Genomic DNA, 15,343 nt, shown 5'->3' with positions numbered 1-15,343 from the left:
GACGCAGGCCTAGGAAGTGGCTGGTGGTAAGTAGCTTGCTTACCATACCACAGTTCCGGGTTCGTCCCACTGCGTGGCACTTTGGGCAAGTGCCTGCTATTATAGACCTTGGTGAGGGATAGATTGGGAGACGGAAAAACTGCAAAAGAAGCCCGTCGTATATATATATATATATCTATATGTAGGCGTAGGAGTGGCTGTGTGGTAAGTAGCTGCTAACCCAACCACATGGTTCCGGGTTCAGTCCCACTGCGTGGGGACCTGGTCAAGTATCTTCTACTATAGCCTCGGGTCCACCAAAGCCTTGTGAGTGGATTTGGTAGACGGAAACTTAAAGAAGCCCGTCGTATAATGTGTATATATATATTAGATATGTATACAGTTCTATTTGTAGTTAAGTATAGTTGTTTATGTGAGTGTGTGTATACGTACGTTTGGATTTAGTTGTGTATGTATGATTGTCTATAGTTGTATATATATAAACATGAATTTTCATGTATGCATATATGTATTTATGTATATATACAAATATATACACACACATATATATGTAATTTATATATAGTGGTGTTGTGCATATTGCTCGGGTTTGTTTCGACCCTTTAGAATTGGAATTTTTGAAAAGTAAATATTTTGCATTATGTAACTGTTATTCTCTTTAAGTGAACATTTTTCTGGTTGAAATACACTGAAAAAATGATGACACAGCTGTCAAGAAATCGTAAAAAATAGGGATTTTCATAGAAAAAAAGCACCTTTTTTGATGTAAATAATTTTGGTGTAACATGGTCCGATTTGAATTTTATCTGCTTGGAATGAAGAGCAAGCCTTCTTCAATCATATTCTCAATTTTGGTCAATTTGCACTGCAGTGTCTCGGAGGAGATGGTGTTAGTTAAAGGCTACCAAATCTGCCATACACAGACAACTTCAACTTTATATATAAAGACTAGCACTATGTCCAGGCAACACCAGGTCATAGTTCTAGTGCATATACAGCTGCGTGCGAGAACACATACACGCGAGTACTGTCCAAATCTCCGACCAATCACATACAGCTAACTGGCATTCAATTGGCGTATCAAGTTTCGGGCATTTTGATTGTGTTTTGGGGTAGAAAATTCACAAAAAAGTCATTTCTGTTGATTTTTTAATGGCTTTGTGTGGTGACTGGGGAAATGTAAAGATGTGCACGACCACCCTTGGACGGTTTTAAATTACCATAGAAAGTGTGAGCCCTCTAACTGAAAAAATTGTGGATTGTATAAAGGACACACACAGAGACATTTGCCGTTTATTATATAGAGAGATAATTTCTACAAACTTTGATACCAAATAATTGTGTTGAATACTAATAATTTCATAGTAACTGTTGATCATTTTCTGAAATAAATTTGATGTAATTGAAATAGTTTGTCTTTAATTTCAGTTCAACCAGTTTTGTTTCTCCTATCATGAGCGAATCTAATAACACGTTATTTGGAAGTGAGAGTCATTGTGTCTTTTCCACAACCACATTTGGATAAAATCACAAATATACCAATCTTAATAGGAAGGATTTATTCTACACATCAATAATTAATTGTGTAAAATTATGGATTTATTTTTATATATGCAATCATAAAGTTTTATTTTCTGCTGAGAAAAAATTGCAGTAGTAATTAGTAACTAACAATGATCCTAAAGCTAGCTAGAATATAAAATAGAGATAACTCTTACTTGCACTACCAACCCTGAGTTTCATTCAAACACCCCCTACATTAGAGGGGACTTGTCTTAAAACACTACAACAGGTCAAAGTGAAATGCCCACAGGTACATCATATATTACATAGAAAAAGTATCTCTATATGATATATATATAGCACCGTGACCGACCAGATTATCAGATGTTGCTACACATCACTGGTCACAATGTGCTTCGCATTGTTTTAGCCTTCAAATGACAACAGCCTGCTGGTTAAGCGAGCAGGCCAACAGAAGAAAGATGTGGCAAAAGAGTACAGCAGGGATGGCTACCTCCCCCTGTTGGAGCCTCGTGGAACTTTGGGTGCTTTCGCTCAATAAACACTCACAATGCCCGGCCTGGGAATCGAAACAGCGATCCTACGACTGCAAGTCCGCTGCCCTACCACTGGGCCATTGCGCCTCCACATATGATATACTCTTTTACTTGTTAAGGTCATTTGACACTGTGGCCATGCTGGAGCACCACCTTTTAGTCGAGCAAATTGACCCCAGGACTTATTCTTTATAAGTCTAGTACTTATTCTATCAGTCTCTTTTGCCGAACTGCTAAGTAACGGGGATGTAAACATACCAGCATCGGTTGTCAAGTGATGTTGGGGGGACAAACACAGACACACAAACACACACATACATATATATACATATATATATACAACAGGCTTCTTTCAGTTTCCGTCTACCAAATACACTCACAAGGCTTTGGTCGGCCTGAGGCTATAGTAGAAGACACTTTCCCAAGGTGTCACGCAGTGGGACTGAACCTGGAACCGTGAGGTTAAATGAAGGTAGATAACTATGAATATATGAGAGGATATTAAAACTTTTTACACAACAATGGGGCGGAGGTTAGATACACAGCAACAACAACAACAAATGAACGTTTCAAAGTTTATCTTTATTTCAAAAGTTAATTTCTAAGAAGAAAGGGACCAATTCAGGAAGGGAATCTCTTATGTTGTTGATAGATTTGCTAGAATTAGTAGCCAAATCCTGCTCAATTCAATTATCACATTGGACAATGTAATGTTGGGTTCCCTACACTAAGGATAAAGTCAGGAGGGTCCTGGCTGGAAGGCATTTGATCATGAGTCTCTGTTTAGTCAAGGTTGACCTTGGACTAAACAATTGCAGCATTTACACACAAGTTCACTTTTCTTCTGATGGTAGACATTGAAGTGCCTCAAAGCATTCAGCTTCCTCAAGAGCTTTTCTGAGTGTTTTGAATGTTCGCATCTCTGGATCACAACTTGTGTACCATGTGTGCAGCATCTGGAAGCTCTGCTCTTTAGTGTTATGAGGATAGTCAGTCCTGATAATCCCCAGATCAACATTTTTGATTCCTAAATTCCTGCCTGCAAAACATAAAACAATAAGAAATAATTTCAAAATCATTAACGATTACATAAAAGATGTGTACTGTAACAAATAAATTATGTAACAAATAAATTATGTCAATGAGAAATAGTTAAGAAACATAAAAAAATAAATAAAAGATGTTGTTCTCTGTTTCTTAGAATGTTAATTAAATAATAACGAAGAGGTGGAAATACAGGATGAAAATGGTGAAGATTTTAAAGAAAATTAATTGAAAATTACACTTGCGAAAATTTATGGTAAACAGATGGTAGGAGAAGTGTTTGTGTAGGCAAAAGTGTATGGAGAACCTAAAGAATGAATATAGACCATCAACAGTCAATCCATTTGATCCACCCATCCATTGTCTCTGCTCAATATTCTTGGGAGGATTGTAAAGACAGAGTCTTCAGGCATCTCCTCCATAGGGTCCTATCAGAAGCAGCCGTCATTAGAGCTTTTGGTTGGGTTCCTAAACATAAACAGCTAAGACAATGGCTATTACCCAACCATTTAGTTCGTGATCTACCCCTAGGACCCCTGCTCCATTGGTTTGGCTTGAAGAATCTGTCTTGTCATTTGTTCCTGCAACACATGTCCATAGTACCAGAGATGTGGAGAGGAACTGGCTCAACCTGGAGATATTCCCAAATCTCTAGACTATACATCCTATTTAGTATCCTTACTCCAGAGATCCTTCAAAGGAATCCCATTTTGGCCATTTTATAACATTCCATGGTCAATGCCTGAAATAGTTGTCTGTGATGCTTCTCCTCTTCTGAATAATTGATAACTAAGGCATATCAAGAGTTAGAAATATCTACAAGATATGGTTTGAACTATCAAACAATACCAGTACTATTAGGCATATCTGGGCCAATTCAAATACAAAGAGACAAGATACCAGAATGATCTCAACTACACAAAGCATTGGGTCATCCTATAAATAATAATGCATTTGTTTTATACATCTTTTATTCTTCAAAATTAAGATAAACAAAGTTCTTTTTAACCTAAAATATACTCTCTTTAATTTTCTACAATGCTCTTCCATCTATCTGGTGCACTTGCAAGGCCCCTCTTCCAAATTGACTGTCCGTGACGAAAAATACTTCTCTACTACCGTTCTGACCTCCTCTACAGGTAAACATATTACGTCCAAATAAGTTTGAAGACTGTGGAATAAATGATAATCAGATGGGGCAATGTCCTGTGAATGTCCGATTCAAAACTACTCCAGCCTTTGGAATGTCATCCTCGCTGATTGTGGCCGAGCATTATCCTGATGGAAGAAGAACACCTTCGTCTTGAAACTGAAGATGGTCGCTTTGCTTCTAGTGCTGACTTAAGCCACTCAAGCTGCTTGCAGTAGATTCTTTGTTTTCATTTGGTGGGGCCTAAAGTTCAAAGAGGACTAAACCTTTCATATTTCCTTTCCTTACCCACTGTCTTCGCTGCTTGACATATTTATAGAGAACCCATTTCTCGTCACCAGTCACATTCAGTTTAAAAGAGGTTCATTCATGAGACAGGACCACAGAGAAGAGCACACATTCACTCTGTGTGCGATCCATTGACCCAATTTGCTGACTTTTCAATAGCACGCAAGTGTCAATGAACGTTGAATGACCGAATGAATAAGTGTTATTTCCAGGGATACAGGCATCCAGCAACAGGACCTCCGTATGCTATGATGGACCGTGAAGTCTGGCGTAGCATAGTAAATTCCATTGTCTCAACCACAGCCGACGACAATGATGATGATGATGTTATTTCCTATTTACTTCCATCAAGAAATCAAAGGAAAGGACATCTGTTCCCTTCAACTGTTGCTTTTGTCACCTGGACATCAATGTTTTGAAACCTATTTCCAGACAGATTCAGTGCTGAGTCACTGAAGCAGAATTTTCTAGAACTATCATCAAGAAATTTCTAAACTTTCCAAGAATTTCTAGAGCGTTCTGGCAACATAGATACCAGTGTAAAAAAAGGGATCATAAGATCACCAGTTCAGTTTATTTCTAGCTATCCAAGAACTGCATTCATCACAGATGGCATCAAGAGGTTGTAAGCATCTGGCAGATACATTCTGCTGTGTCTGTGGTGAATTTATCAAGACAAAAGCGTAAAAGCACTGTGAAACAACATCAGCTGAAATGTGTGAGGTCTACAAGGTATATATTGTGACGAAAGCAAAGTTTGAAGGAGATACTAGCCATTCTCGTATTTTCTAGGGTTAAGCAAATTGGAAATAACAATTGTTATCCATGGACAAAAATCGTTGTTACCCAGTGTAATAGAGAGGTGTTAAGTTAAACCAAGCAAAGAGGAGAGTTTTAACTTGCAGGAAAGAAGACAGGAATCACCAACATAAACACCATCCACCTACGTACAATCAACCATTACATGTCAGTGAAGAGTGGTTCACAACTAAATGGACACTGGACAGTGGAGTGACTGCAACATGCCACTCACTATACACAGGAGCATGTAAAAAAGGATGCACTTAATGATGTAGTCCTGTACTACCAACTGAAAGACAGAGATGTCCCACCTGAAACACTTTCCATCGTATTTCTGATTAAAACAGGCATTTTGCAAATAAAAAACAACAAAACGTAAACTTAGTAAAAATGTAAAACAAACAAAAAAAAAATTATCATTAACTCACCAGTTTACCCTTAAATGACATATTTTAATTTGCTCTCTCAAAAGACAATATTAAATCGATTATGTCCTCTAATTTAGCCATTTTACTGACCCCGCTAATCTCGGTGGCTATTTTATGATGTTTCAGTAATACCAACTGTTACACATTCATATCTATGTGTATACGTAGGTATACGTGTGTAGAATACATCCCCACTTTTGGCACTATTTTGTTAGTAAACAGTACGAACTGTGTCTAAAGTATATATGTATCACTACGCCGAATGCTGACAGTTCGTGTAACAAGTGAAGTAAATAAACACGTAAAACAATAACAATGTCCATCACCCATCTAGAACGAAACTACACATAACACCAACACCTTTAATAGAATCACTTTACAGCTAGCCTTTCAATTGGAAAGTAGGAATGGGATCTTCTCTTAGTCATGCTGACAAACAAAAGCTGACACTTATTGAAATCAATTAAGTACTGTTATTTTATACTCACCAACTTGCTGCCAGTTGACTCCTAACAATTTTGCAACATCTTGGAGACACTTCTCCTCTAACTTTGGAGTTTCTGAAATAAATATTTGCAACTGTTATACTTGAGAGTAAAAATTCTTTATTAATAATCTATATTTTATTATATAGTGGGACATACCTATCATCATCGCTGGTCATCGGGTGACCACTATGTTTTTGGTCAACAGGTAAATAGCTCAATACTTAGGTCTACAACAAAATAGACTAACCTTCCTCAATTTCCTTTCTCTATTAAGACATCTTAAATAATCTAACAATGTTACAATTATCTCATTTAATTATCACTTGATAACACTGTTTTTCTTTTAGTTTTCATTTTTTGTTTCTTATATATGTGCCACATGTATTTGAGATGTTAGAAGACTTCTTAATGAAGCACATTTCTTTCCAGGTGGGCAATGATTAATTCTACAGAGGGGAGCAAAAACATATCAGGTATCCAAAAACACTTTATGCTCTCACAAAATCTTATTAACTATATATAATTGTTCATCCATAAATAATAGCAGTAAAAAAATCTGAAATGTTGCATAAAAACTGATACTCAAGGATTTTATAAGCAAGGCAGGGATACAGATCAAACTGGAAGCATCAAATCTTTTATTTGCTAGGAAATGTTGTCTTAGCTATTGCCTTTAACCCATCTTCAGTTTGTGCCATGACCTCTATACCTCTACTCTTACTGGACAATGAGGTAGCATACCATCGTCCAAAAGATTTTAGAGGTTTCTCTTTAATCCCTTGCATGGTTTTGTATGCTGTTTTGAACTTCACTTGCTTCAACTAACCTTTTGACAAATGACAGCATTAATTATTTGGTTTAACCCCATTCTTGACCAAAGAATTAGTTAATCCAGTCCATCCAGAACTATTTGCATACCCTTTTGGTCTCTTGTTAGTATTGTTATATCATCCTTTAAATTCCTTCTTGGGTGATTTCACTCAAGCCAATTCTTCTGATCAATCTGCTGATCTAAGTAACATCTCCATAACAAGTACAAACCAAATGACTGATATTGTGTAACCTACAGCAATTACAGTTTCAAAACGATGTCTGTTGTGAAATTTTCTGTCAGGAACCACATTTTGAAATTATTACAGCAGTTTCTAGCCAGATCTCTAATCTTCTCTCATATATAAAAGAAGTTCATTGGTTCCATCACTAATTTGTGTGGTACAGAACCATAAGCATCAACAAGATCAGGTCATACAACGTTCAAATCCCTTTTATTCTTCTTTGTGTCTTGTATTGCATTGCAGATTGAAAAATCATGTTCTACTCATCCAGTGGTTCTGGAAATTCCAGCATCCTGGACACTCTCGGTCTCATAGTCATTATTTTGGAGATGTGTAGCTGATCTCTTGGCAATGGACCATATAAATCTGCCATCTACATTCAAGATTGAAAAGGGTCTGAACTGCTCAATCAGTTCTGTTTCAGCTTTCTTTGGTAAGTAATTTTTTTCTGCCTTGTACTAGTCATCAACCATTTCACCTTTATGCCACAACTCTTTAAGTACAGCTTATAATAACATAATTGTGTACAATACCTGTACACTTTCTATGATACACCATCACCTCCTGGGGCACTCTTTGCTTTTGCCTTCTTCACTCAGCTATATAATTGTTTCTGCTAGAAACCACCAAGTTGAGATTTGATTCATGGTTTTTTTGGGGCATTTCAAACTGTCATGAGTGGGAATGGATTATCTCACTTAGGATCAGTGTAGATCTCCTGTATGTGCCCCTCCAGTTCATCATCACATTCGTCCACTGTCCATGCTGGCATGGTTGGACAGTTTGACTGAGGCTGGCAAGTTGGAAGGCTGCACCAGACTCCAGTCTGATTTGGCATGGTTTCTACGGCTGGATGCCCTTCTTAATGCCAACCATTCCCAGAGTGCAATGGGTGCTTTTACATGCCACCAGCACGGCACCAGTATCTGCCACGACTGCAATTTTACTTGGCTTGATGGGTCGTCTTCTCAATACTTGGTTTAAAGGTCATGTTCTAAAACACCAAACAATCAGTCTCACTAAAAAGCCAACTGAAGTCTCACCAAAATATACAGAAAAGCTGAAGGTTTTACTTGATATGATTGGAAGAGATGATTCAGTTGGACAGCAATATAGTGTGGTAACGAGGGTTTTGAAAAATGAATGTTAATTATGAATTCTTCGATTAATACAAGTGGATAGATCTGTAGAGAGAGAGTATGAAGTCAATTAGTTTGACATGTTATGTAACTTGTAATTGTTTTACTGACCCGTGAGGAATGAAATGCAAAGTCAACCCAAGTAGGTACTGAACTCAGAGAATGAATGTTAATAATAATAATAATAATAATAATAATAATAAAAGCTTAATTCAACTACTAAAACATTGTTTCTTTTTAAACAATACAATGTAATGGCCAAGGTTAATCATCTGACCATGAGAGTAACCTGCAGTTAGCTAACATGGACATTCAGGCCTATAACTAGCAGAAATAAACCCGTAATGGCATGTTGTGGTTTCATGTAGCAGTGTGCGAATTGAAGACAGTTGAACGGGGATGGGTAATATTGGTTTCAAATTTTGGTACAAGGCCAGCAATTACAGAGGAGGGACTAATTGATTACATCAATCCCAGTAACACACTGGTACTTACTCATCACCTTGCAGCAGAAATGGACAAGATTAATAGCTGCAAAAATAAAGCAGATTGTAACTGGTGAAATTTCAAATTAGTAAATAATAAAACAAAAAGTTAAATATATATATAATTGTGGTCAGTAGGGATAGCTAAAAATGCTTTTCTAGCTATCCTACTGACCACTAACCATACCTAAGTTGGATTTCATTTATTACATTTTATCCTGCCACTCTTAGCATCTGCAAACAGCTTCCGAGTAACCTCATAAGGTTTCTTAACGAGTGCTCTCTAATTCATTTACTTTCCTTTCCTCTTTCAACATGTCTGATATTTCTTTGCATAAGTTCGAGAGGAATGTTTAATTTTGTTGAATACATAACAATCTTTCTTGTATTTGTGCCACAATAAAATGTACCCAGGATCCTTTATAAAGTGGATGGTGTTAGGAAGGGTAGACCATCATAGGAAAGCTGGAATGTTTTAGTGGGACATGATCCTCAACCAATGAAGGTGGACAGTAACTGCTAATAAGAACTGACTTGGACAGTGACCCACCCCCACCCTCCACCATCCATTCCACAGGAACATTTATCTGATGATAAATGATGAGGACAATGTCATTTATTGTATCTTGCATCTAGTATATATCAAAAAGAGAAAGCGAGAGAGAGAGAAAAACAACAAAGAAGCAATGGTTATCTCAGTAGCAAGCCAGTGTTTTCTACTTCGATAAAGACAATGTGTTTAATGGATGTAATGATAGATTTCCTATCAGTGACAAAAAGACAGGATGTTGACACTGGGAATGCATTTCATTGTAAGTCTGCCAGATTATGAGAGACTCCTGCTAAAACAACAACTTATTAGTAAACACAGTATAAATGCAAAACGAAAGCCTTGTCGTTAAAGCACTTGTTCACCCCCAACCAAATAACATATTTTAGTTCTCTATTCCAAAAGACATCATTAACTTTTGTCTGTTCTAACCTTGGTGGGCATTCTCTTAAATTTCAGCAATTTCTTCAAAAGAATTATTAATTGAAAATTAAGAATGGAACCTGTTCTCAGTCCTTCTGAAAAACAAAATATGCTCAAGTGAAGTAAAACTAATTTGAAATCACTTACGGACTTATTTTATACTCACCAACTTGCTGTTGCTTAACTGCCACTTTTCTTCGATGTGCTATGGAAGCGGTTTCCTCCAAAATAAACTCTCTGAAATAAATATTTAAAAGTTTACAATGTATAGTTAAATTTTTTTAAATTATTTTTCTTAATAGTCTATATTTTATTATTGTCAGGCATTCCTATTATCAATGGTCAACTGGTGACCACTATGGTTTGGCTAATATTTTAATACTTTCTACCGTGATACTATGTTAAAGCTCAATATTCAGGGACACACAAAATAGACTAACCTTCCTAAATTCCTCCCCTTTTCTCTCTCTATTAAGACAGCCTACATAATCTAAATTTCTGCGAATATCTCATTCAATTATCACTTGATAACACTGTTTTTCTTCATTGTGTCTTCTCTTTCCTACAATGTTCTCAGTCATCACAAAAAACAATATATCTCAGGTGAAAGTAAAATTTTAGAAATCAATTACAGTCATTCACAAAAACAATATATCTCAGGTGAAAGTAAAATTTATAGAAATCAATTACAGTCATTCACAAAAAACAATATATCTCAGGTGAACAGTAAAAGTTATAGGAAAATCAATACAGTCATTCAAAAAAACAATATATCTCAGGTGAAAGTAAAATTTATAGAAATCAATTACAGTTATTTTATACTCACCAACAGATTCTACAACCGCCCGGGTGCTTTTCTTCAGACTTTGGACACACTGAAATAAGAATTGGAAATTAGGAATGGAACCTGTTCTCAGACACTCACACAAATAATATAACTCAGGTGAAGGTAAAATTTATAGAAATCAATTACAGTTATTTTATACTCACCAACAGACTCTGCAACTGCCTTTGCTGCTTCTTCTTCAGACTTTGGACACACTGAAATAAGCATTTCAAAGTTTATACTTCATAGTAAAATTTCTTTGTCTCTTTTAATAATCTATATTCCATTATTGTAAGGCATTCATATCATCAATAGTCAATTGGTGACCACTATGCTTTCGGTCAACACTTTCTAAGCTGTTACTAAATAATAGTTCAATATTTAGAACCACAACAAAATAGGCAAACCTTTCTAAATCTCATCTTTCTCTTAAGACATCCTATATACTAATCTAACAATTCTGAAATTCTCTCATTCAGTTATCACTTCATAACACTCTTTTTCTTTTAGTTTTGTTGTTTCTTTCTTATGTCTTTGCTGGACAAGTTTAACGCAAAATTTCACATTGGTTATTTGTTCCTGCCCATTAGAAAATTGCAGACTACAGCCTACAAATGACCACAAAAGCACAAATTTCACAACTTTTGAAGTAAACGCAGTGGTGTCACCCAGCACACTGCCTCATGAAAGTCATTGCTAGCTCTCACTGTGCGCGCAACGGTGTGCAGCCATCTGTTGGCATGCTACAGAACTAGTCCGTGAACTTTCTGATACCACCTTGGAGCAATGACCAGGCTTCATGTTCGAATTAAAACGAATCAACTCAAAAGTAAAGCCAAAAGGTGAAAGAGTCAGAAAACAATGTCTCTTTTAGCATTAATCACATCTAAAAACTAACGAGTGTGAGTATAAAATGTCTAAAAGGATGGCAAACATTATAACAAGTGTTCATAATATATAGTTACAAACAAGGAGTTGCATGTCTCCACTACAATATGAAATGCATTATTCCATACCAGAAAGTTAATGAGACAACAGACAGATCAAGAAAGAATGTTCTTACAAATCCACTTCCGGTGTATGTGTTGATGACATATGGGGCATTGCTTAAATGTCATTGAGAACAGCAATTCTGACAAGTAACGGTATGTTGACATGGATGGAGTGTGACAGTAGCCTTTTTTCTTGACACCACCGACACCTGTGGAACAAAATATTAACACATCCCATCATTAACATTCATTTATAATAAAATATTTCGTTGTGGACATGTTTAGAGTACAGAATATTAAGGGGCACAACAGTAACCAGCAAGAGTACATCGTAAATTCTTCTGTAAACAATTACATACAAGCAGGTTTGTGAGTATACAAGTGTCACATTAACATACACATACAAGGTTGGGCTGAAAACTTCAAAGGCTGACTAAGGTGCAGCCTTCCAACATGCCATCCCAGTCAAACAGACCAATCCATGCCAGCATGGACAACAGACGTTAAATGATGATGATGATGATGACATACACATTGTTAGTGTGTGTTTTAGGTTATTTTCACATGAAAGCGTACATGACAACTAATTGAGTCAGAGAAGAGAGAGAGAGAAAAAAATTGTTGGTAGACAGATAAATCCTATTTACTTCTAAATAGCAATTTCAAAATGTGTTCATTCACTTTATTATTTAGTACTACATTTTCATGGAGGTCACCGAACTCTAAAATAGTCAGGGGTGGATGGTGAGGTATATCTGTCAACACAAGCAATCATGTGAATGTCATCAAAATAGTGTTTTTCGTTTGATCCACTAACAACTGTATTTTCTGTTTATTGTTCTTATTATTGTTGTGTGGTCTTAAGGCTGCAAGCTGGCAGAATCATTAGCACACGGAGAAAATGCTTTCTGGCATTTCGTCTGCCTTTACATGCTGAGTTCAAATTCAGCTGCGGTTGACTCTACCTTGCTGTTGATAAAATAAGTACCAGTTGAAAACTGGGGCTGTTGTAATTGACTTATCCCCTCCCTGACCTTGCTGGCTTTGTGCCAGAATTGGAAATCATTATTGTTATCTTGAGTCAAGACACTAATGACGGAATAATACATTGGGAGAATTCAAACTAAATAAACATATAAACATGATTACATACAAAAGAGAAAATGTCCTGGTTTATCTTGTCGTTGCCAGTGAGTACTTACAGTGATTGTAAAAATGTTTTTAATTTTTCTTTCAAATGTTGATTTTCTATGTAGTCCAATGGGGTCATTTTCTTATTATTATGATGGTATAAGCTGGCTCCTTGGCTGGCAAGGTAACTCAAAACTACTATTCCAGAGAGCCTCCTATCCATGTCCAGTTGGAGCTCTCTGCAGCACTGCAAATGATGAAATATAAAACGATGAGTAGAATATTACACAAATATATATGTAGATAAACAAATCATGTCAAATGTAGGAAAATAATGGAACAAGTATCACAAATAACAGAACACAACAAACCAACAAGAACCTATCTTTACAACTGGCTTGATAAAGCCAACTGGCCATAACAAAGAAATACTTATGGAAGAGTATTGTATATATAAATATAACACAACAACATAACAACAAACAATGGCAAGCTACATTTTGTTACACAAAGGCCATTCTAATTACCATGGGGGTCGTCTGATGGTCTATGGTCACTCAGATTTTCTGTAATTCCTTATGGAGATTTAAACTGGTCGCAACAAGAGTAGTATTTTTTAGCAACATATATACTCCTACTTGAATTTGTTTACCATCTGCAAAACTGCCATCAAAACTCAGATTTTTGACATCTTCAGATCTGCATCTATGAAAGCAGTCACCCATATTTTCCTACTGGTAATTTCGATAATCCAAATATTGATTGGGAAACGTTTCACTGGTCACAAAGTACAACTCATTTCCATAACAACAAACAATGAACAGAGAACACCAAGAACATAATAATTTCTTCAGACACAGCAACAAAACCAACACCAGACAGACATATCCAAGCATATCAATAATGTTTCCAAAATTTATAAAGAAACATTTTTGGCTGATGAAGTGAAGTAAAGGAAGTAAGGATTGGTGTAGTGGTTGAGGCAACACACCAACAGATTATAGTCAAGAAATTGTTGAAACTGTTAGTCTGATAGACAATTCCTATAATAATGGGTCGTTGACTGCTAGAGTAGCTTCTTCTCACCAAAGAAGACATTACAACAATACATAGGTGACCATTAACTGTCTGAAATACAGTCACACATATTTGGGAATCAAAGAGTTGCTTAAATTCTGCAACAACAGACAATAGACACCATCGGATCTAGCAGTGGATAGATGCTGAGGTCTTTCAAAACAAACACACACACACACACACATATGTATATATATATATATATATATATATATATATATATATATATATATATATATATATATAGCACTATATATATATGCACCTAGAGTAGTGATAGCTACTGTTATCTAGGTAATCAAGTCAGTAGTGGAGGTGGATGCGCCAAGAGCATAGCTGCTAGAATAAGATTAAGCAGGGCAAAGTTCAGAGAGCTTCTATCTTTGTTGGTAACAAAGGGCCTCTATGACTATCTGTCTAGTTACATCGTCATACATACAATCTCGTGGCATTACAATTTTGTGCACACATCTTAATGTAAATTCATTCTCATCACATCTCCCTTCATTACAATCATTGCAAGGGGTATTACTGTAGTCAATATACACACAAAGTCCAAGCCCTGGCAATATTTGGAACCCTAATTATCAACTTTGAATAAACTCAGTTATATATTCATTATCATACTGATAAAAGAAACTTTCTTCAAAGTCCATGAATATATTTTCTTTAAATTTAATTGTCCATAAACGAATTTATTTTCCTTTTCCTTTCTTTGAAAAAGAATAATGAAATATGCTTTCTAGCAATTAACACAGTTCAACTCGTTTAACTTGAAATTCGATATTTAAAACAGTTTGTGAATTTCTCTTTCTTAAATTTAAAGACTTATCTCTGTCGTTGGTCACCTCTCCTTCATACAGTTATGGCAGTGTTTACATGACACATATAAGATGGGTTACCTTCTTTACAGTGGGAGTGCCATGCTTTTGAAGGTGAAAAAGATGGAATATTGTTAGTTACATAATACAACTAGTGTGCTATCAGGAGAAACTGAATTATTAATACTAAAGGAAGAGAAGTGGATGGGAGTGAAAGAAAATAGCAAACAATGTCTGCCTGTTTCTCTATTTCTCTCTCTCTCATTCACACATACACACATCCTCCTCATCATCATTTTACATTCGTTTTCTATGCTGGCATGGGTTGGATAGTTTGGCAGAAGCTGGGCAGCTGCAGAGCTGCTCAGGCACCAATTGCCAGTTTTGGCATAGTCTCTGCGGTTGCATGCCCTTCCTAATGCCAACCACACACACACATATTCACAAACAACTTTTAAAACTTACCTCATCTAAAATGGGAATGGGTTCCACCTCAGAATGGAACATCTCTTTTTTTATTATTGAGAGGTGCAAACAATTATTGCCATCATTGTTGACAGCATTTATGTTGCACCATTTATAATA

The 15,343-nt window shown here is 36.1% G+C and overlaps 1 protein-coding gene and 1 long non-coding RNA gene across 2 annotated transcripts; both read right to left on the bottom strand.

Moving 5' to 3' along the window:
• Positions 1 to 2,623: 2,623 nt before the first annotated feature.
• LOC115231988 lies at positions 2,624 to 7,660 on the bottom strand. Its single transcript, XR_003883572.2, has 2 exons — positions 6,260 to 7,660; positions 2,624 to 3,099 (listed from the first exon to the last, which is right to left on the bottom strand). It is a non-coding gene; the product is annotated as an uncharacterized LOC115231988 (long non-coding RNA).
• A 4,184-nt stretch (positions 7,661 to 11,844) lies between these two features.
• On the bottom strand, positions 11,845 to 15,322 carry LOC115231989. Its single transcript, XM_029801861.2, has 3 exons — positions 15,224 to 15,322; positions 12,932 to 13,107; positions 11,845 to 11,938 (listed from the first exon to the last, which is right to left on the bottom strand). The coding sequence occupies exons 1-3, from the start codon at positions 15,263 to 15,265 to the stop codon at positions 11,845 to 11,847; spliced, it is 312 nt and encodes a 103-aa protein (XP_029657721.1). The 5' UTR covers positions 15,266 to 15,322.
• Between the last annotated feature and the right edge of the window lie 21 nt (positions 15,323 to 15,343).

Source organism: Octopus sinensis, unplaced genomic scaffold, assembly GCF_006345805.1.
Source record: "Octopus sinensis unplaced genomic scaffold, ASM634580v1 Contig19053, whole genome shotgun sequence".
Lineage (NCBI taxonomy): Eukaryota > Metazoa > Mollusca > Cephalopoda > Octopoda > Octopodidae > Octopus > Octopus sinensis.
Note: the sequence above shows the minus strand (reverse complement) of the source record. Positions and strands in the feature narration are given on the sequence as shown.

What these genes read in the sequence shown, in the direction of transcription:
- LOC115231989 (XM_029801861.2), bottom strand. Translation starts at nt 15,265, where the DNA reads ATGTTCCATTCTGAGGTGGAACCCATTCCCATTTTAGATGAG. An exon ending in CCATTCCCATTTTAGATGAG is followed by an intron (nt 13,108 to 15,223) that starts GTAAGTTTTAAA and finishes CATCATTTGCAG; the next exon opens with TGCTGCAGAGAGCTCCAACT. An exon ending in AAAACATTTTTACAATCACT is followed by an intron (nt 11,939 to 12,931) that starts GTAAGTACTCAC and finishes TTTGTTCCACAG; the next exon opens with GTGTCGGTGGTGTCAAGAAA.